This window comes from Ammospiza nelsoni, chromosome 13 (genome assembly GCF_027579445.1).
Source record: "Ammospiza nelsoni isolate bAmmNel1 chromosome 13, bAmmNel1.pri, whole genome shotgun sequence".
Classification (NCBI taxonomy): domain Eukaryota; kingdom Metazoa; phylum Chordata; class Aves; order Passeriformes; family Passerellidae; genus Ammospiza; species Ammospiza nelsoni.
Window position 1 is genome coordinate 15,785,812 of NC_080645.1, and position 19,306 is coordinate 15,805,117.

A 19,306-nucleotide genomic window follows, 5' to 3' on the forward strand; every position below is an offset into this window, starting at 1 on the left:
ACCTAATTTACACACCAAGAAAAGAAAGTGGTCCCATCAATACTGCAGGGATTTTGCTTCTTACTTGGGGTCTTCTGGCAACTTCTACAATAAGTAGGGAAGGACTCACCAGATACTGAGTCCCAGCTCTGACTCTCCTGTTCACTTTTATTAAGATGGTTTTAGCTTGACCAAATCAAACACAAGCATACAGCTGCATAGAGAATTCCCTCAACAAACACAACTTTTTATTTTCTGTAGAAAACATGATACTTTTCAGGAAGGTCCAGCTTATGGAACAGCAGCGTGCATGTTAATATACATAAATACACAGGGTTACAATTTAGTGGGAAATACATTTTAAAAAAAGCTTTCAAGTACACAAAACAAATGTAGTAAAATTAGACTATCCTTTCCACATACCTGCCTCAGAGAGAAACATTTCTCAAAAGGAATGAACTTCCACCCCATCATCTGCCAACAAATCTCTCCACTGGACACCAGCTGCAGGAGGGAGGGAAGATGTTGTGGCCCAGAGGGTTAACAGCCAGTGTTTGAGATCCAGAGCACATTTACCCATGGCAGTTCAGTCCCTGTTCTCTCAACCATCAGCATGTGTGTAGTGTGACAGTTACCCAGCCAGCACATGAAGAGAGCTGCAAGAGGTAGGAAATACCTCCTTCCTTCCACTTTCAGGTCCCTGAAAGGTTCATGCTGTACAACTTTGTTACCAGGACACTGTGGCAGTCCCATGACCCAGGGAGGCATTTATTTAGTAACAGTCACAGCAATGAGAACGTGGCCCCACAGGCACGGCACTGGTGCTGCCAGGCAGTAAACACAACTGACATAAGCACTGAGCTTATGGAAAAACAGCTGCTGGATGCAGGCAGCATCTTGAGTAGAAGGAATAATGTCTACAGATATGGAAGAATAGCTCAAATGCATCACAGACTTCCCGAATATTTTCCTGCCAAGACACCAACAACAGAGAATTATAGTATCATTTAAATAAAACATCAGTTTGAATGAATTTGAAAGACATTCACCACATACAGGAAGCCAAAAGGCTGATCTGTATGTTGCTAACTTTAATCCATTGCTTCTACTTTTTGTCCTATAGGAGTTCAGAGACTTGTTACATCACTGAACTCTTTTCTAAAATTTTACAAACTGAGGATTAAAACATAAATCAGTCTCCAAGAGAGAGGAAAAAGGCATCTGAACAACAGATACTCCCTGATCTTGCTCTGCGTGCTCTCATGGTTAAATCAGCAACCTGTGCAACAGGGGTTGTGTCCCATTTCCAAGCCATGCAATGGCAGAGATCCCACAATTCACTTCAGCTACTGCAAGTGCAAAGGGCAATTCAAGTTTTCCTACCAGTCTCCAAGACAAAAATTAAATGTTTGCAAAAACCAGAAACATTTAAAACTCTTCAAACAATTTAAACCAGAACTGTTCCTATGAGAACATATTTTACATGTTTAAAAAAACCAAGAAACTCAGGCTATTAAATAAGAATCTACATATCTTAAAAACCATGTTTTTTTACATTACAGCCAGAAGTAGCATTTTCCAAGGTAGGAATGTTCATAAGTTATTTCTTTGAAGCGCCTCACAGAGGTTTTGGTTGGCATCTGGTTCCTCAGTCATCACCTCCACAGTCTCCCACTCACCTGACCTACTGGATTTCTTGATGGCCTCTACCACACTCTGCATGTACAGGCCATCTTCAAAAGAGGCTGCCATAGCCACAGGTTTATGATCCCACGTCCGACGGTCTTCCTGCTCTTGGAAAGACTGCCTCAGGGCTTGCACCATGTACACCATTCCTTTCAGGTAGAGCAGAGGGATGTCCTTGAAGCCCTTCTCCAGAAGGCCCTTGTTTACAGGCAGGGAGTCTGTGAAGAGCAGCTCCTCCTGGAGAGCAGAGTTCTTCTGCCCGTACAGGTCTGTCCCACGCGCTATGAGGCGGCCGGCAGAGCCCACGACCATGACCTCGTGGGTGAAGGAGCCGGGCATGTTGAAGTTGAGAGTCACAGTGCAGCAGACGCCGTCGCTCATGAGCATCTGGAAAACGCAGAAGTCGTCGCTGGTGACGTGGCGGATGCCGCTGATGGCCGTGTTCTGCTTCACAAACGTCTTGAGCAATCCGTGCACCTTCTCAGCCCTCCTGCTGGTCAGGTGGGTCAGCAGGTCGATGATGTAGGTGCCCATGGTGTGCAGGCCGCCCCCTCCCATGAGCTCGTCGCAGATCCAGTTGTACTGGGGGCTGAGCAGGCTGCCCCCGTAGACCCGCACGTCGCAGACGATGACGTTGCCCACGTAGTGCTCCTCTATCAGCTGCTTCATCTTCACGAAGGCGGGCAGGAACCGCAGCACGTTGCCAACGATGCTCATCAGCTTGGGGTAGTACCTGGCAGCTGTCACCATCCTGAAGGCATCCACAGAGGTAGCAGCTTTCTCACACAGCACGTTCTTCCCTATTCCTGCAGCACAAATGGACAAAAAATTTCAATATTTAGCACGCTTGAGCAAAACATGCTCAGATGTCCCAAAGGTTGTCAAGAAGTGGTGGTTTTAAGAGTTGGCCTTTCCTGCTAAAATTTCTCAGATAAAGACTTGGGAATTAAGTAGGAATGCCAAGTCCAGCAAGTCTCAATGGTCTTTCCAAGATGCTCCAGTTGCAGACCTGACAAACTCTCACAGAGGGAGGCTCCAAATAAGGAGAGGATTTTTACATCATGAAAGATAAATGTCCAAATAGCATCACATGGCATCTAAACAAGACACAACATAAGTGCTATATTTAAAAAAAATTATTTGAATACCTGTATAGCCAGAAGAGAAAAAAAAAAGCTATGCACTCTGCAGGGAAGAGGGGGGGAAAGGAGAGTTGATTTTCACTTTGTATTTCACTATCTCTCTACAATTTTTTTTTACTATTATCATTAATTAATATAAATGGGACATGCAATTAACTTATATATAAAAATGTACATATATAAAAGACAGATTCTGTGTACAGAACACAAGAATTAGAAATAATGTTTTGGTAAGTGGACTGTTTTAAAACAAACCTTTCTAATTAGAAAGCAAATAATTTTGGTCTGCACATACAGCCTGTTTATACAATCAGACAAAAGGTAACTGAGTTACACAGACAAGAGCTGCACCCCCAAGCTGACCCACTGCACTGTTATTGCTCCTGATGCACTTTACATTGAGCTCAGCCTAAATCAATGGGGCAGTCAATAATCCTCTTTCTTCCCCTAACTGGAAAGAAGAAATTAAGTAATACAAAAGAGCATGACAGTACAAATTTTAACCAGTTCTTACATTTCTGGTATCCCCCTTCTCATGGCAGGGCTTTACTTTTACTGGTTTTTTCCTGTTTTACATCTGTTCTGATCAAACACTTATCTACACATTTTTCAGTGTAATAACCATGTTATTCCTAACATGGTTATTGCAGACACTAACTGCCAGACCCGAAGGTCAGTCATGGCACACCATATTTCCTGCCCAAGAATTGCAGGAATCCCTGCACAGGGTGCTGGGCACCTCTGGCACCTGTCTGAAAGCTCCTCCTCAGCCAGGAGCAGGCTGTGCTCCCTGCCTGGCACAGCCACTTCGGTCGGTCTCTGGCACATCCCCACCGCTCCTGCTCTCCGTGCTCCCCCTCCCGGCTGCACCCAGCCAGCCCTCCAGGAACCCTGGGCCAGGGGCCAGCGCACACCGTGACACGGCTCAGCCAGGGGACAGCGACAGGAGACTCACAACCTCTGCTTCTAATAGACACAAGTGAAACCCAGCCAGAAAATGGGAAGATACAAGTGAGAAATCCCCTGTACTGATACGAGTCCATAGCAGCTTTAATGAACAAAGAGTCAGGTCAAACTCGCAGTGGACACCCTGGCTGTCCATTGGTAACCCCCATTTCAGGGACCATTTCTGACTCCCCTGATCCCAGTCCTGCTGACAAGGCAAGGCACAACCCTCAGTTCAGTACTTTTTAGGGCTAGCTGAAGCACCTGGACAAGCATCTAGAGCTGCTTCAGTCCAGTTTATCTGCCTTGTTTAAACGGTGCTTGTCTGCAGGCAGGTCACAGCAAAGCACCACAGGGAAAGCAAAGGGATGCTCAGTGTCCCAAGCAGATCTGCACCCTCAAAGCTTGCAGAACACCAAAGTGACTCTGGCTCCATGGGACAGCTCTGTGCTGGTGCTGCCCAGCCCTGGCTCCCTGCAGCAGGGACTGAGAGCAGAGCCAGCAGAGCCTGGGGACAGCCCTGTCACCCCGGGCTCTCCCTGCTCTGCTGAGCAGCCTCACCCTCACTCAAAGCTGTGCCTGTTGTGGCAGCCCAGGCTGAGCCACCTGAGGAGCTCAAAGTGGCTGCTGCCTTTTTTTGGGATGGCAGCACAGTGACAGCTCAGCACAGCCCAGTGTGCACTGCCAGGGTGACACTGGGAACACAGAACAGCTCTGGGATAATCCTGCTGTTGCCTTCAGTGGGACATCCCTCCAGCTGTCCCCAAGCTCACAGACATGGCCATGAAGCAAGGACAGGGGCCAAGTCAGAGATTACCAAGGTCCCTGACCAAGGTAATGGCCATGCCTTTTGTTTTTCAAGGCAGTGCAGCTTACATCCCTGGGACTGTTACTATTGTTTTGGTAATGAATAACCTGAACTTTGTACCATATTGTTTTCCTAAACCACAGCTGCAAAATTTTCAGTTGAGGCCCTCACCAGCCAGGAGACATGACAGCATGGATGGGTGCATTTAACTGTGGGACATGAACCACAACACTGACATTAGGTGAAATTGATTTAGTTCCTCTGAGATCAAAAGAAGCACAAATTTAAAGAGAGCTTCTTGCTTTGCCTGCTGTGGAGATAAACCATAAGATTACACTGATTTTAATATGAACTATCCCCTGGGCTTTGATCTGTGCTGTCTGGTTCATGAACTCAAACCAGTGTCACTGCTTTGTCCCCAGGCTTGTTCATGGATACCTGTCAGCAAGAAACTGAGGCAAGGAAATTGCACCACCTAGAAAAACTGGAGTCTTTCCTCCTCTTTACCAAATGGAAGCACAGGTTTTTTAAAAAAAGTAGAAAAAGGTAAAAAATTAATGATAAAAGTGTCACCACTTTAAAACAAACAAACCAAGCCCAACAAAACACAACACACAAGACCATTATTACTGCACCACTTCTGACATTTCCTAAAGCCCAGTCTCTTGGCAAGTAAACACCAACCTGTTATAAACAATCCACAGCAAATAATTCTCTGATTATAATCATCACTGTATCAATCTCAACTTCCAAAACAATATGTTGCTGCCATCTTTGGCCCTCCCCTGGTTCTGTGTTCCTTCAGAACATTCAGGCACAGGAAACCACCCAAGACTGGCTTGAAATAAGTCACAATATACTGGGCAGCAGACCTGCAAATGGCACTGCAATCAATGAACCTGGAGAGCTGAAAGGCAAGGCCAGCACCACACTGGCCTGAGATCTCTGCATCAGTTTACAGACCAGAACATCCCAGGACAGAAGAAGTGATTGTTACCCTTTCCTGCTACATCCATGCATCTCCCTGGCTTTTTCAGCCTTCCACTTCCTAAACTTGCATTCAAGCAAACATTCAACCTCTGTATTTCTGCACCAGCTTTACCTCCCTTTCCTCCTCTGGATAATGTCATTTTATGGGTTCCCAGCCTTCAATGAAGGAATCCCAATCCCTTTTAGTTAATAATCCATCAGAGAATGGTGAACCCTCTCCTTTTTAGCCCATTTGATCATCAAGAGCCACAAGACCGAGTGAAATGCATATTACCTAACAGGTGCTTTAAAGAGCTTTTAGCATATTTGAAGAGATAAATTCTAACTTATAGTTCAAATATTTAAAAATCAGAACACCCTAAAATTCAAAGGACAGTACTCTAACAAGGTAAACAAACAAATCTAACAGTATAAAAATGAAAAGGGAAAAAAAGCCTGAAATCTCACTCTGCATATCTAAGTGGCATTGCAAATGTTTGTCCAGGAACTTGTTTACTTGCAAAAGAAATTACTGTAGAGAAAAGAGGCACAACAAACCACTCTGGCTCACATGGTCTGAGATTACCTGTCCTAAAATTAACTTGTGTATCTCCTGTAAACACAGTAAAAATATCACCCTTGTTATTTACAGAATTGCATGCAAACTGACACCCACGCTGCACTGCAGGAGAGGACATTAACACTACAAAGTCCCACACTGGGCAATTAGAAATGTCAGGCTGCCTGGGCAGCTGGCTCCCATCTCCCTGCCCAACCAGTCTGGGGTGTCATCCCTTCTTTCTCATCTAGCTGGATTCCTCCTGCTGTCCCCAGCATCTGTCCTCCTGAGTCAGGCAGGATTCCTCCACCTGGGACCACATCAGCCTGCTATGGACATGGATGTGCCAAGAGTGCTCCAGGCAGTGGCCAGGCTCACAGCCAAACCAGCATCTCTTAGCTCCTAATTCACACGATTCTACTGAGTGCACACAAATACATTTTCAAAGGCTTTCAACTTCCAAGTTTGATTTTACTCGTGGAGAAAGCATAAAGCAGAGCTGAACAACCTTCCCCTTCCTGGCAAATCTCAATTTCCTAGTACATGCAAAAATTTAAAATGAATTAAACAATTTGGTTTGGTTTTTTTGTTTGGTTTTTGTTTGTTTTTTTTTTTTTTGTTGTTGTTGCTCTGGGTTTTTTTAATGAGCATAAAGCCACTTACCCTCTCATTATTGCCTCTGATACAGCTGATTTTTATTACAAACTCCCTACCATAACTTCAATCTGACCGAAGCGAAGTATTTTAGTATTTTAGTATTTTAGTATTTTAGTATTTTAGTATTTATTTATTGGTTCAAGCAGATCTATAAGCAATTATTAACAGTATTTTTACAAAAAAAAACCCAGGTAAAGCTTCTCACAAATGCCACACAAAATTTTTAGCACCGCATTTGCCTGTTGGTGCAACCAGAACTGTGCTGGGGTAACGGTTTCCAATCTCAATCTGCCAGCAAGCTACAGATTTTTGGTGCAACTCCAAGATAAACAGGTACCTAGAGCCTTGACAGCAATCTGCCGAGTCAGGGGTGGAGGGATGTTGATGCAGACCAAATCCACGTCCTGGTGCAGCAGGACGTCGTCGGTGCGGCTCGTGTAGAAGGAGATGTTCATTTCCTCTGCCAGCTGCTTGGCCTCCTCCTCAGTCTTGCCCCAAAGAGCTTCAATGGAGAAGCCTTCTGCCCTCAGCAGGGGCACCAGGACCCGGGCAGCACTACCAGTTCCAAACACACCCACTCCAGGGAGCATTTTCATTCTTCATTCATTCATTCAAGCATCGGGGTCTACACACAGGCCTTCAGTAAAAGGTTTGGCTCCTCAGCTCGGTGCTCCATCCACAGCTCCTAAAATAGGAAAAGTTACAAGTGATTATCAGGAAAAGGCACATTGTGGGATCAAACAACCCTGTATGCCACCTTCTGTCCTTTGTAGGGCTTTCAATATTCTCAAACATCCTCATGACAAAAAGCAAAACCCCAAAAGGTGCCATCTATAGAGACAGAGTATTAAGGGACAAACCTAACAAACCTATTGCAGAAGAATGGTAAGAAAGCAGCTTGAGAGTCATCTCCTCTCCTTCAAAACTCAGCACATGGGGACAGAAACATACCCAAGAGTGCAGGATAAACCAGACACAGAGAGGCACAAACTGGGAGTGACAGGAAGCACCAAGAGGACAGGACATGGAGTCTGTCACACCAGCAGTAAAAGCAGTGCTGCTCTATTTGTGATGATGTAAGCCCCTGAATGAGATAAAGGTTTGTGAGATGAGGTAATATCTTTTATTAGACCAATTGAAATTGCTGGAAATAATAGACATGCTTTGGGACACATAAATCTTTCTTCTAAATTAAATATACAAACTGAAAACAACTACTTGGACCTTAACAATTTTATGGCAAATAGATAAGTCAGTCTGGAGAAGATTTATAAAATATGTCCTGTGGGGAAAGCCTGCATTCAGTGAGCTTGTTTTGCCTGGGGAGGAGAAGCCTACAAGGAGAGGGAATGCCAGTGTTTAAATACACAGAAATGTGCTTGCTGAAAGGAGAAGGGCGCTCCTCTGTGTCCACTGTGGGAAGTTAAAAGCTTCACTCAGGACAGTTAAAAATATCTCCTGCCAATGCCACTTAACCTCCAGGAATGCAGGGTTGCACAGAATTATTGCACTCCCTACACACAAATTATTGGTCAAGTCACACTCCTTTTATTCTTCCAAATATTTCCTGGTAAATCAATTCCTTCAATCCCTACCTGCCAGTCTGCCTTAGCCCCGCTGCTGTGCACACCTGGCCAAACTGCCTTCAGCACCAGCTGCAAGGAGAGATGGCAGAAATCTCCTCAATCTCTGACACCACAGAAACCCACAAAACAGAGCTTTTGTTCTGTGCCTTTCTGAAGTCTCATCTACTACACCCACTTGACCTTCTTTGAATTTTTTTTTTTTTATTTTTAGAGAAAAACATGATTTCAGTTTTCATTAGAAGCTCACAATGAAAAAGCAAGGACCATATTTAAAAAGAGAACTGGTACCAGCACCAGATCAACACCTCTGGAAAAGACACAAGAATCATGGTCTGTTTCAGGAACAGTGCTACTCATCTCCCCATCCCAAAATACTGACATTAATTACAAGACATGAAGCAAACCCTGACACAGCACTGGGCAGCAGCAGCACAGAAGTGGAACTGCTCCCAGTGCAAGGGCTTTGTTTGCAATCAGCTTCTCACCAGTCTGGGGGTGCCTGCACTGCCCAGCTTGTGCCATAAAACTGAACCCTGACTGAATTCCCAGGTATTTCTGTAGTACAGACACTAAACTAGAAAACAGAAATGCTTGAGAATATTTATCTTGCAAAATGCACAAATGTTTACAGATGCTATAAAACAGCTTATGAAATATTTACTTAATTAATTCAGTATGTTTTTCCTTATTCTGTGTGATGCAGCATTTGCAGTGATACTGTCACTGTCATTCTCTATAAAGATGAACAACATTCATTGGCATAAACTCCTTTTTATCCAACATTCAGCAGAACACTCAAACAAGGCAGTGACAAAGATCAAAAGGATCTTGAAAATATTTACTACATAAAAGGGTGGGACCCTGGGATACTGGCAAGGAGGATGGCTTCTAGCCAGGCTTGCTTTATATAAATCACACAAAGAAACAAACCCTTGCAACTGGATGGACAGCAGGCATAACTACTGAAGTCCCCACAAATCTGTTTAGCAGTTTATGGTCTGGAAGAGTTAAAAATTCTTACAGCAGCAAGAACATTTTTGTTTGAAGGGACACAAAGTGAGGTGGAACACAGACCAGGTGAGTGTGTCCCTGCTTGCACAGATCACAGATGGGTCTAACACAACACCACAACAGTTTAGAAAAGGCTGAATTAATTGAAAATGCTCCAGGAGAACACCACAGTATGTGCTACAGGAGGCTCCTGCTACTCAGATAAGCTGATTTCTGTAACAAGCACTCAGTTTAAATGTTACTCTTCCCTGTTTTCTATCTAACTGCCTCTTAAAAATAATCTCAGTCAAGTGGAATGAATCTTAAACTCACTTATCCCAAAAGATAGCATGTTCTACATTGGTATCACTAGGAGTTATTGGCAAAAATCTACAAAATCCAGTGATGAGCACCACGCACCAGTTCCTGATGCTGCAAGATCTTCAGGTCACCAGCACCACCACAAAGCAACAAGTGGCCAGCCCAGCCTCAGCAGTGACTTCCAGCAGAGCTCTCTGGGAATGGAGACACAGCCTGCATGGTCCAAGGGCCCACAGGGCTGGAGATCCCAAACACTGCAGCCACCAGGCCCTGAGCACAGCACAAGCTTCTCTTCCCTCCCCTGAGAGCCACCTGCAGCCTCCTCTTCCCCCAGCAGACTTTCAGCAGTGCTGCTTTGGCAGGGCAGGCACAGCAGGGTGGATGTGGGTGCTGAGGGGCAGCAAAAAGCCAATCCTTACACAGGGAAATCCCAGAGCAGCAGCAGAACTGAGCTGGGAAAGCTTTCAGAAAGGGGTACCCGAGGGTACTGCAGCCTTCACACACACACTGCAGACACACTCCAGGGCTGGCAGCAGAGGGATTCCAGCCCAGGCCACCCTGAGGAGACAGCCTAAACCCTCCATGTCAGAAAAAGGCCAGTGATGAGGAGAGGCAGCTGTAATTAGCAGTTTGGGGAGAAGGAACAGGGATCTCAGGAGAACAGCACTGAGCTGCCACACAAGTCCCCAGAGCACCATCATCTGGAGCTCTGTGTGCACATCTGGTACTTTTCCTCTAAGCAGGGGGGAGCAGAACTGGAAGGGCTGCAGAGGTGATCAAAAGCACCAAAATCTCCTGAAAAGGAAGACCTAAGCAAGGAAAGATTCCTCAGTATGGAAGAGATGTCACAAGTAATAAAGTCAAGAGTGGCTTAGGATGGAGAAAACTGAAATTTTCACTGTCCTTCACCATACAGGAGCAGATCAAATGGAGCTCAGAGAGGGCTGGATCAAAACAAGCTGAAGGAGGTGGCTCCCTGCAGCAGACTTTTCTAAGTTGTGAAGTGCCCTTGCCATGAGACAGTGCAGACATTTGTCATTTACAGGGACTCTTGTCTATCCACTGAGGCTCACTGAATGCACAGAAGTCACATCTAGCACTGAACTGAAAACTAGAGAAAACTGCTTTCGGCAGAGCATGGGAACAGCTCTGAGAAAGAAATGCCTGAAACTGCTACCAACACCAGCTTAGAATTAGGTACAATTTCTACATATTTACTTTAGAACTCACCAAGCCTCAAACCTTTACACAAACCTCAGCAAATTAGTTATAAAAATTAAAATCCTAGTGCATCAACCTCTCCAGCAGTCAAGCATTGGAATGAACACTCCTATGAGAACCCTCCCCCAGAAAACACAAAAGGCAGAGCTTTTATGGGCAACTGAAACCAGATTGCAACAGGTATCTTGCATGACAGGAGATAAAAATCAACCTCTTTTCAACAGAGATTAAATAATCAATCCTGCAACATCATTCTGACTTAAATTTTCCAACAGAAGCACTTAAGAGCTCTGCCATTCTTTTTTTTTTTTTTTTTTTTTTTTTTTTTTGTGGCCACAAAACACCTTCATTTTTGCTGAATTTCACAGTGAGTTTAAAGTCCCATCCTGGTCATAGAAAGGAACTTTTTGACTCTTTTGGTACACATGGCAACAAGAAGTTTGTGACCCACTGCAATGAAAAACCTGATGGTTCCTACAGCATCCCATTCAATTCCATGTTGAAGAAGTCTGGGAGCTCCAAAGGTAGAAGTCTCAAAAAATTGATAATACAGTCAAGGATCACAGGGTCCAGAAACTGTTGTGGGCCCAAGGTAGTGAAAATAACAGCCCATGTTCAGAAAGGTGCCGGCCAGGGTAGCACTGACTCTGCATAAAGAGAAAGCTTTTCACATGTCTCCAACTTATCCTGAAAAGTTCCTTTTGGGTTCCAGGAAAGATGAGGCACATGGTGGAGGAGCACACCAGCAAACACTTCTGCCCTCTGGCACAAACATACTTGAGGCTGTGTATGGAATGGTTCACGTGTCCATGTCAACTGACGTGCTTTCTTTACTAAACGTGCTTTTGATTCAGTGCCAGCGGGTTGTGCGATAACCCACGAGTGCACAGCCCGAAGGAGCTCCCAGCACACCTGGAGACAAGCCCGGCACAGCGCTCTGTCCTTCCTGCTCCGCAGCACGGCAGCCAAGGCCCGCTCCAGGCACGGCTCTTCCCACAGGTGCCGCCCCGAGGCCGAAGGTGGCAGCGAGGACCGTGCGGGGACAGCAGCAGCGGGAGCACCCTGGGAACCAAACCGGCCTTGATGCAGAGCTGGCGGCACGGCCACGGCAGCCCCGGGAGCCGCTGGCACGGCCCGCGGTGCTCGCTCTGTGTGCCCGGGGCACCGGGGCTCGGGCAGCTGCTCCCCGTGAGCGGCTCCGCACGGGGCTGGACGGGACAGAGCTCACCTGACCTCGCCTCACCTCTGGAACGGGGCAGGGCTCACCTCGCCTCACCTCACCAGGCCTCCCCCGTCAGGGGTCTGGGCGGGACGGGCCCCCCTCTCCTCACCGGCCCACACGGACTTGGTACCCCCCGGCCCCTCCCCGGCCGCTCCCGGCCCCGCGCCCTCTGGCAGGAGCGCGCCCCCCCTCGCCGCCCAGCGGCCCCGGGACAGCGGAGGAGCCCGGAGCGCTCGAGGGGTCCGAGCCGCCCTCACCTGTGCCCGGCCGGGCCACCGGGGTTGTCCCGCCGGGCGCATCCTCGGGCCGGGCGCGCTCCCGAGGCGGCCGCGCGCTCCCGGGGCGGCGGCCCTGCCCGGCCCGCGCATGCGCGACAGCCCCGCGCCGCACAGCCCCTCCGCCGGGCAGCGGCCCCAACATGGCGGCGCCCTGGGGGGGCTTCAGGCTCTACATAAAACACGGCCAATCCTATGGCCGGAGATTGGCGGGAAGGCGGGACTTATAGTGACGGACAGAGACAACAGCCAATGGGAGAGCAGCGCGATAGGCTGTTGTGAGGCGCTCTGAGCTCTCGGGCTGTGCCCGGAGCTGCTCTAGGGGGCGGCCGCTGCCTCCCGACGGTGCTGTGCCTCCGGGAGCCCGGGACACCGGCGGTGTTTGCAGCGCCTCCTGCTCGGTGGCACCAGTTGCTCTGACGGTGGTTCTTCCGTGCCCAGCTCCGTGAGGGCTCAGGGGCTCGATGTGCTCCGTCAGCCCCACAGTGCTGTGAGGTTCGGGCCGAGGGCAGGATCATTTTGGCGGCCACCACGGGCCGACTGAAAACAGCGCTTCTCACGGCGCTCCTCATCCTCCCCAGCCTGGCACGGCTGCTCACCGGCTCCCAGCAGCTGGGAGAGGAAGATCTTGGTGGCACCTTCTGTATGTCCCTCGTGCCCTTCAAGGGCGTGGGGAGCTCCTGAGGAATTCCGCAGCCTCCTGTCGCTGTGGACATTGTGTAGTACCCGGTGTAGCTGCTGCTGACACGGGCACCGTGTTATTAACAGCATTGTCATTTCCTCCTCTCTTATCTCCTTGGCAGAGAGCACCATGGAATGTGGCTGTGGAGCTGGAAGGGGCTCTGGTAGGAGAGCACCTCTGTGGAGTCAGCAGAAAGCAAGACATTAACCTTTAGTTCCACTGGCACCACAGCTGGGGACAGGGGGAAGGCACGTCCTGCTGGAGAAGGTCTTGGCTTCATCAGTGCCAGGAAACGTGAGAACCAGAATAGAAATGAAAAGGAAGGAAGCAAACATGTACACATCGTTATGCAGTTGTGAAATGAGAGAAGATTCAAATGCAGAGAGGAACTGAACATCAGAAAGAGCATGGGAAGAGATGCAGAGGTCCAGAGGGCAGAGCAGGAGGGATACAGAACCTCTCACTTGTCATTCTTGTGGATCTTGTACCATCTTATCAGCAATTATCATGCTGGTGTTGCTGTTTCCTCATGTGGGTTGGTTTACAGATGAGACCTCAGCTTCAGCCAGGAAGTTCCACAGGCTGGTGGAGCAGAGCTCCAGTGAACAGCTTTCCTTCTGGAGACGTGGGGCTGGGCTGTGTGTTCCCAGCGTGGTGTGGAGGGTGTTCCTGTGGATGCTGATAGGAACTAAAGGGGAGGAAATGACAGATGGGAGGAGGTTTTGCTCTGAGTATAAAAAGGAGGAGTGGTGGCAGGCAGTGGGGAGCAGCAGAGATTGCACCCACAGAGGCTGGGAGGACAGAGGGAGGGCCCTGCACCTGCTGACTGCTGCCCTTGTCCCTTTGGTGGCAAGGGTGACACAAGCTGTGTCTGGTCTGGTGGATGCTCATGTCCCTTGTGCCAGAGGTGGCAGAGAAATACAGGGCAGTGGCAATGAAGTGACAGGAGCTGGCATCTGGGTCCTCATGGCCAGAGAGGGAGCAGGGCTCTGCAGGGCCACGTACATCCCACAGGCAGAGCGCTCTGACCAAGCCCATCCCTGTGTCAATCCACAGGTCCCTGGGGCTGTCAGGGTGTGTGTGGGGCTGACAGGGTGTGTGTGTGTCCCCACCTGGCCTCAGCAGGAGCACACCTCGTCACCACATGGGTGAGGACATCAACCCCCATGTCAGCTCTGTTTCCTCCAGGGCTCCATTCCCTGGGGTAAAACACAACAGGCTGGGGTGGCCTGGGGAGGTGGTGCTGCAGGAAGCTGGGGAAGGGGCAGGGAGCTGGGCTGGCCCTAGCAGAGTGGGGAATGGCTCTCAGCAACTCCTGTGGCATTACTTGGGTCTCAGGGCACAGAGTGTGTGGTCAGGATGAAACCAGAGGAGGAATCAGAGAACAGAGGAGATAAGAACTGGGCTGAGGCAAGAGAAGGGGAAGAGAGGGGAAGCTTGTGAGCACAGAGGAAACTGCCTGGCCCAGTGGTGCAGGGGTGAGGTCCCAGCAAGGCTTCAGCTGCCCTTGGCTGAGCAGTGACCACTGCAGGTTGAGAGGGAGGCTCCAGGCTGGTCCCACCAGGCACCCAGCACCTTGAGCCTCTTGGGGAGCATGGAGCCCTGGCTGGCCAACACCTTCCTGCCCCTGCTGCTCCTCACCTGGCTGCCACTTGGTGAGTCCCCAGTGCCCTTGCCTCTGCTCTGAACTCTTCCCTCTTTGCTTATGCCTGCAGAAGGGGTGGAAAGTGCCTGCTGCTGCTTTTACCTCCCCTCTTGCATCATTCAGCCCCTCTTCTGCAGCAGCCCCTTGCCATGTGCCTTGCAAGGGGGTCCCCCTTGCAGCTGTGCTTGCACAGGCTGTGAGCTCCAGGGGCTTTGCCTTCAGCAGCAGGGAGAGAAAACAGTTGGGGAGAAGGAAACAGAAATGCTTATCAGCCTGATAACTGCAGAGTGGGGTCAGCCTCACAGGGCAGATGTGGATATTCCTTAAGACAAAACCAGCTCTCTTATAGGGCTGTTTTTTCCAGCAGGACTTGCTCACCAGATTTCAGCCACAGCTGAGTTGTTGGTAGGGTTAGGTCTCATCTTGCAGTGTCTGCCCCAGGCAGGTTTGAGCAGCACTGCCAGGGAGGTGAAGTGGTTTAATGTCACCTGAAATGATGGAAAACAGCAGAATGGAGGGGGTGTGGAGAAGGAAAATGATCTGGCCCAGCTCATCTTTGCCAATGTGAACAAAGCAGGAATGTACACATGCAGGGTGGAGAACATGTCCAAGAGCAGATGTTCTGAACTGAGCAAGGGTGTGAGGGACAGAAGTCCACCAACAGCCCTTGGAGTGGAAAGAAAGGACTGAAGAGAGGTGGCAGAGGAAGGACTGAGCTGAGAACGTGTGAAGTGACATCAGCTCAGTGATTCTGAAATTCTCCAGAGCAAGCACTATGGGGTGGGATGAAGCCAGAGAGGCTGCAGGGAATCTTTACTGTATTTTCTTTGCTTCTCCAGGGCTGACCATTCCCCACTGCCAATCCCCCAGTCCCACCTCATGCTCCATGAAATGGTGGAGCCTGAGGCACTTCCTGCTTGGGTGCCTGTGTCACTGGTGGAGGAGGTGCCTTCTCCCTGATCCTCACATTTTCAATCCTTCCTGAGGCACAGAGGAGTTTGTGCACTGCACAGCATCCAGTGGCACAAGTCAACATGCAGCATTTCAGTGTTGAGTGCTTAGCATGGTTAGAATCATCAGCAGCCAGATTTGGAAGAGATCATCAGCTGCTGCAGAAAGGGACAGTCACTTGACTGTGTCTTTCATGAGTGACACGTGGGACATGACCCTGTAAGATCATCTATATTTCAGCTCTCACTTTTGGTTTTGTTCCCTCCAGGAACAGCCAGTCAGATGGCAAAGCCAGTCATCACTGTGCAGCTCAAGATTGATTTGGAGAATCTCACAGTGCAGGCGAAGTGGCACAATCCTGAATGTCTGGAGGGGGAGAATCAAACCAACACTGAGTGTCTGCGAGAAAATTGTATGAATTTCACCAGCTCAAACCTGGGTACAGCCCACACAGGAATCTGTGTGTCTGGGGTTGTCATCACAACACCAAACTCAACAGATGCTGGAAATCAAACCAACACTGTGTTTCTGGCTGGAAACTGTACGAATTTCACCAGCTCAAGCCTGTGTACAGTCTGCACAGGAATATGTGTGTGCAGGGCCTTCATCACAAGACCAAACTCGACAGACACTGGAAACAGCACGCAAGCAGCAAATCTCAGTAAGTGGCAGTGGGGCTGTTTCCATGGGGGAGATGGTGGCCAGAGAGGGATGTTCCCTCCAGCACTCCTCTGGTTCTTCCATGTGTTGTTTCCCCGAAAGCATCCTAAGAACTGGAGGAGCCAGCCCAGCACAGCAGCTTTTGGCAGATTCATCCCACCATGGGATGGGGGGACAGATCATGGAGCTGCTGGACCATTGGTTGCTTTCTAGGACCTGCAGATTCTCCAGCTGCAGCACATCAGCCAAATACTGACATGGCTGGAGCTGTGCTGGCGGGAGAGGGACAGCCAGGACTGTGGGCTCAAGGCTTCTGCTCCAAAGCAGAGCAGAGTGAAGAGTTCTCTGCCTCTGGACAGTCTCTCACTTGTGTTTCTGCCTTTCAGGCTCTGGCTGTGCAGGATCTCAGACTGATGTCACAGTCAAGATCTGGAAAGGCATGTCCCCACAGTCCCCTGGCTGCAAGAGTGGAGGGTGGGAGGAGTCCTCAGGGAAAAAGAGGGAGGAGCAATAAGGGAGAAAACAGCCAGATGTTTTCCCATGAGTGGGTGGGAGCCAGTGCCAGACTGGGGTAGGCACCAGTGGATCAGAGGCTGTGATGCTGGGAAGGAGCTCTGATGTTCCAACTACCCCCTGGGTGAGTTTGGAGACCATTCCCCACTGGGTATTGTCAGCACCCTGAAGCTGTAGAGGGTTCAGGGTCTGGGAGGCCAAGTCTGGGAAGAAACTGTGCCATGCCATGAAGGAGGCAATGGCAGCAGTGTCCCTGCAGGGGGGATGGATGGATGGATGGATGGATGGATGGATGGATGGATGGATGGATGGATGGATGGATGGTGGCTCACAAGTGACTCTGGATGGATGGATGGATGGATGGTGGCTCACAAGTGACTCTGGATGGATGGATGGATGGATGGTGGCTCACAAGTGACTCTGTGATGTTGTGTGTGCAGGACTCAACCTCCTCCTGTGCATCCTCCTTGGCTTCGCGGCTGGGACGCTCCTTTACATGCCCATAATTGGCTTCCTGCTGTGTCAGTGCAGAAGGAACAGAACAGGTTGGCATTTCTTCCTCTACTGCTGGTCTGGACAAAGTCAGGCTTGGGAGATCTTTGTCCATCTTTGACACCCTACTGCTCTTGCTCGCTCTGTGCTCCCTTCACAAGTCCTCCTGAACCAGCTGTCCCAGTTTGGTGAGAAGGTTCACCCCCCTCCTTTCCTTCTGGCCAGTTGCTGCTGGGAGTCTGGCTATGGCACAGCCTGTTGTGTGATTGAAACAAGTCTTGCATATCCAGAAGAGCCCATCTCAGAGCTCTTCTCCAGCCCATCCAAGGGCTTTTAAGCCCTTGCCAACCCCTGCAGCCCTTTGACCATCTTCAGAACCACAGAGCTGCAGTGCCTCATCCTCTCCCACAACAACAGCAGGACCAATGCAGATGTTTGCTTCATTCTTTCATTATTTTCTTAAATTTAAAATAAAGATCATTGTCACTGTTTTAACTACTATTTAAACAAGGTTTCCTTTTTCAGGAGAGCTCATAAGCGAGGATGTGACAGAGGGGAATCAAGTCAGTACGGTAAGCTGGGAAGGCTTTCCATGTATTGCTTCCTCCTCCCTGTCAAAAAAAAGCATTGTTGAATACCCACTTAAAGGATTTCATAGTAAAATCAGCTTTGCTTTTTGAAAACATGGTCCTAAACACTTATTAATTCCTATTAAATAAAGGCTTATGAGTGTTTGAGTAGGTGGCACTTCTGAGCAATCTGGTAATGCCTGGGCAGCACAAAGAGTTGTGCCAGTGGAAATGTATTAGCAGGGAGACACAGAAAGAAAAGCCAAGGCTCTGCTCATTGCTGTCTCCCTGCAGGCAGCCCCGGTGACAGGAACTGAGGATCTGACCTATGCCAACCTGAAATTTGAAAAGAAGGGGATAGGATCTGCCTCCTCCAATGTCATTTACACTGAGATCAAGCCATTGCAACAGAAGCAGAGTGGTGGGGATGGCAGTGCTGCCTGCACAGAGGTGGATGTCTCCCCCAAGGAAGAGGGCAAGTGAGGGAGGTGAGCAGCTTATTGTCCACCTGTTGGGGTCTTCCTCCTCAAAACTAGGTGTTAGCTCATACAGCAGTGCAGTCTTGGGGACACATATTACCCCTGAGTGGCTGCAGAACCCTGCTTTATGTTCCCCTGGAAGAAGCCATGCGAAGACAAGGCTCTTGAGCCCATTTTCTCCTTGCCTTCTGCAGCTCCAAGCACTGCCAAGCTTCAGCAATTATTTTCACTGTCTCCAGCTGCTGACAGGCTCCTCCTGCTGCTTGTTCCATGTTCAGGAATGTCACTGTACACTGTGTGGCCAGCATGGTGGTCAGGAAGAGCTTGGTCCTGGATGTGCTGTGTGGCACATGCTGGCCATCCAGAGAAGTCCTGGATCAATATTCTGGATTTTCTCTGGAGCAGGCACCTGTTGTGATGTGGGCTGACCTTTGTTTCATTCACTCACTTGAAACACAAGGGGCAAGGATGGAAAAGCATTGCTTGCTTCACAGAGGTGCTGCTGCAGTGATGCACATGGATCTGCTTTGTACTGGGAGTAGCTGGGTGTTTTTGCTGTGGTGAATACCCTTCTCCTTGGTAGAGCACTCTCTTTTGTGCCCTTTTATTGATAATGTTGTGTTTATTGTGAATTTTTCAGTAAAATTATCATCCTACATGTGGTCTCACCTGGTGTTTCCTCTGCTGTTGGAAGAGGAGCAGCTTGAGTGGAGTTAACTTTTGAAACCAGCACACAGCTCTAGTGATTTAGTGTTACACCCACAAGAATGCTGGGGTTCAGAGATGACCCCGAAAAGATAGTCCAGATCTTCTGGGTTATTCTCAGAGCATATGATCCAACTTGGGCAGATATCCAACCATTAAACAACCCACCTCATCAGCTTCTCTGCCAGGCATGGCATCATCAGCACCTGCATGACCAGGTTCCATTCAATGCCCCATCAACATCCCTGCC

General features: G+C 49.0%; 2 protein-coding genes across 4 annotated transcripts; one reads left to right on the plus strand and one right to left on the minus strand.

The window, feature by feature from the left end:
- Nucleotides 1-198: 198 nt before the first annotated feature.
- GFOD2 (Gfo/Idh/MocA-like oxidoreductase domain containing 2) lies at nucleotides 199-12,504 on the minus strand. Of its 2 annotated transcripts, none has more exons than XM_059481391.1 (3): nucleotides 12,343-12,504; nucleotides 7,083-7,430; nucleotides 199-2,471 (listed from the first exon to the last, which is right to left on the minus strand). In XM_059481391.1, the coding sequence occupies exons 2-3, from the start codon at nucleotides 7,339-7,341 to the stop codon at nucleotides 1,573-1,575; spliced, it is 1,158 nt and encodes a 385-aa protein (XP_059337374.1). In that variant the 5' UTR covers nucleotides 7,342-7,430; nucleotides 12,343-12,504; the 3' UTR covers nucleotides 199-1,572. The 2 variants fall into 2 exon arrangements, with proteins under 2 accessions (XP_059337374.1, XP_059337376.1); XM_059481393.1 differs by lacking the exon at nucleotides 12,343-12,504 and adding an exon at nucleotides 9,742-9,938.
- A 2,009-nt stretch (nucleotides 12,505-14,513) lies between these two features.
- On the plus strand, nucleotides 14,514-18,964 carry LOC132079154 (uncharacterized). 2 transcript variants are annotated; one of them, XM_059481625.1, is made up of 6 exons: nucleotides 14,514-14,697; nucleotides 15,907-16,299; nucleotides 16,685-16,735; nucleotides 17,252-17,356; nucleotides 17,829-17,875; nucleotides 18,167-18,964. In XM_059481625.1, the coding sequence occupies exons 1-6, from the start codon at nucleotides 14,637-14,639 to the stop codon at nucleotides 18,353-18,355; spliced, it is 846 nt and encodes a 281-aa protein (XP_059337608.1). In that variant the 5' UTR covers nucleotides 14,514-14,636; the 3' UTR covers nucleotides 18,356-18,964. The 2 variants fall into 2 exon arrangements, with proteins under 2 accessions (XP_059337608.1, XP_059337609.1); XM_059481626.1 differs by lacking the exon at nucleotides 16,685-16,735.
- The last annotated feature ends 342 nt before the right edge of the window (nucleotides 18,965-19,306 follow it).

Excerpts from the sequence above, each read along its gene's own strand:
- LOC132079154 (XM_059481625.1), top strand. The coding sequence starts at position 14,637 with ATGGAGCCCTGGCTGGCCAACACCTTCCTGCCCCTGCTGCTCCTCACC. Across the intron at positions 14,698-15,906 it reads CCTCACCTGGCTGCCACTTG|GAACAGCCAGTCAGATGGCA; the intron begins GTGAGTCCCCAG and ends TGTTCCCTCCAG. Across the intron at positions 17,357-17,828 it reads GTGCAGAAGGAACAGAACAG|GAGAGCTCATAAGCGAGGAT; the intron begins GTTGGCATTTCT and ends TTCCTTTTTCAG.
- GFOD2 (XM_059481391.1), bottom strand. The coding sequence starts at position 7,341 with ATGAAAATGCTCCCTGGAGTGGGTGTGTTTGGAACTGGTAGTGCTGCC. Across the intron at positions 2,472-7,082 it reads GATTGCTGTCAAGGCTCTAG|GAATAGGGAAGAACGTGCTG; the intron begins GTACCTGTTTAT and ends TTTGTGCTGCAG.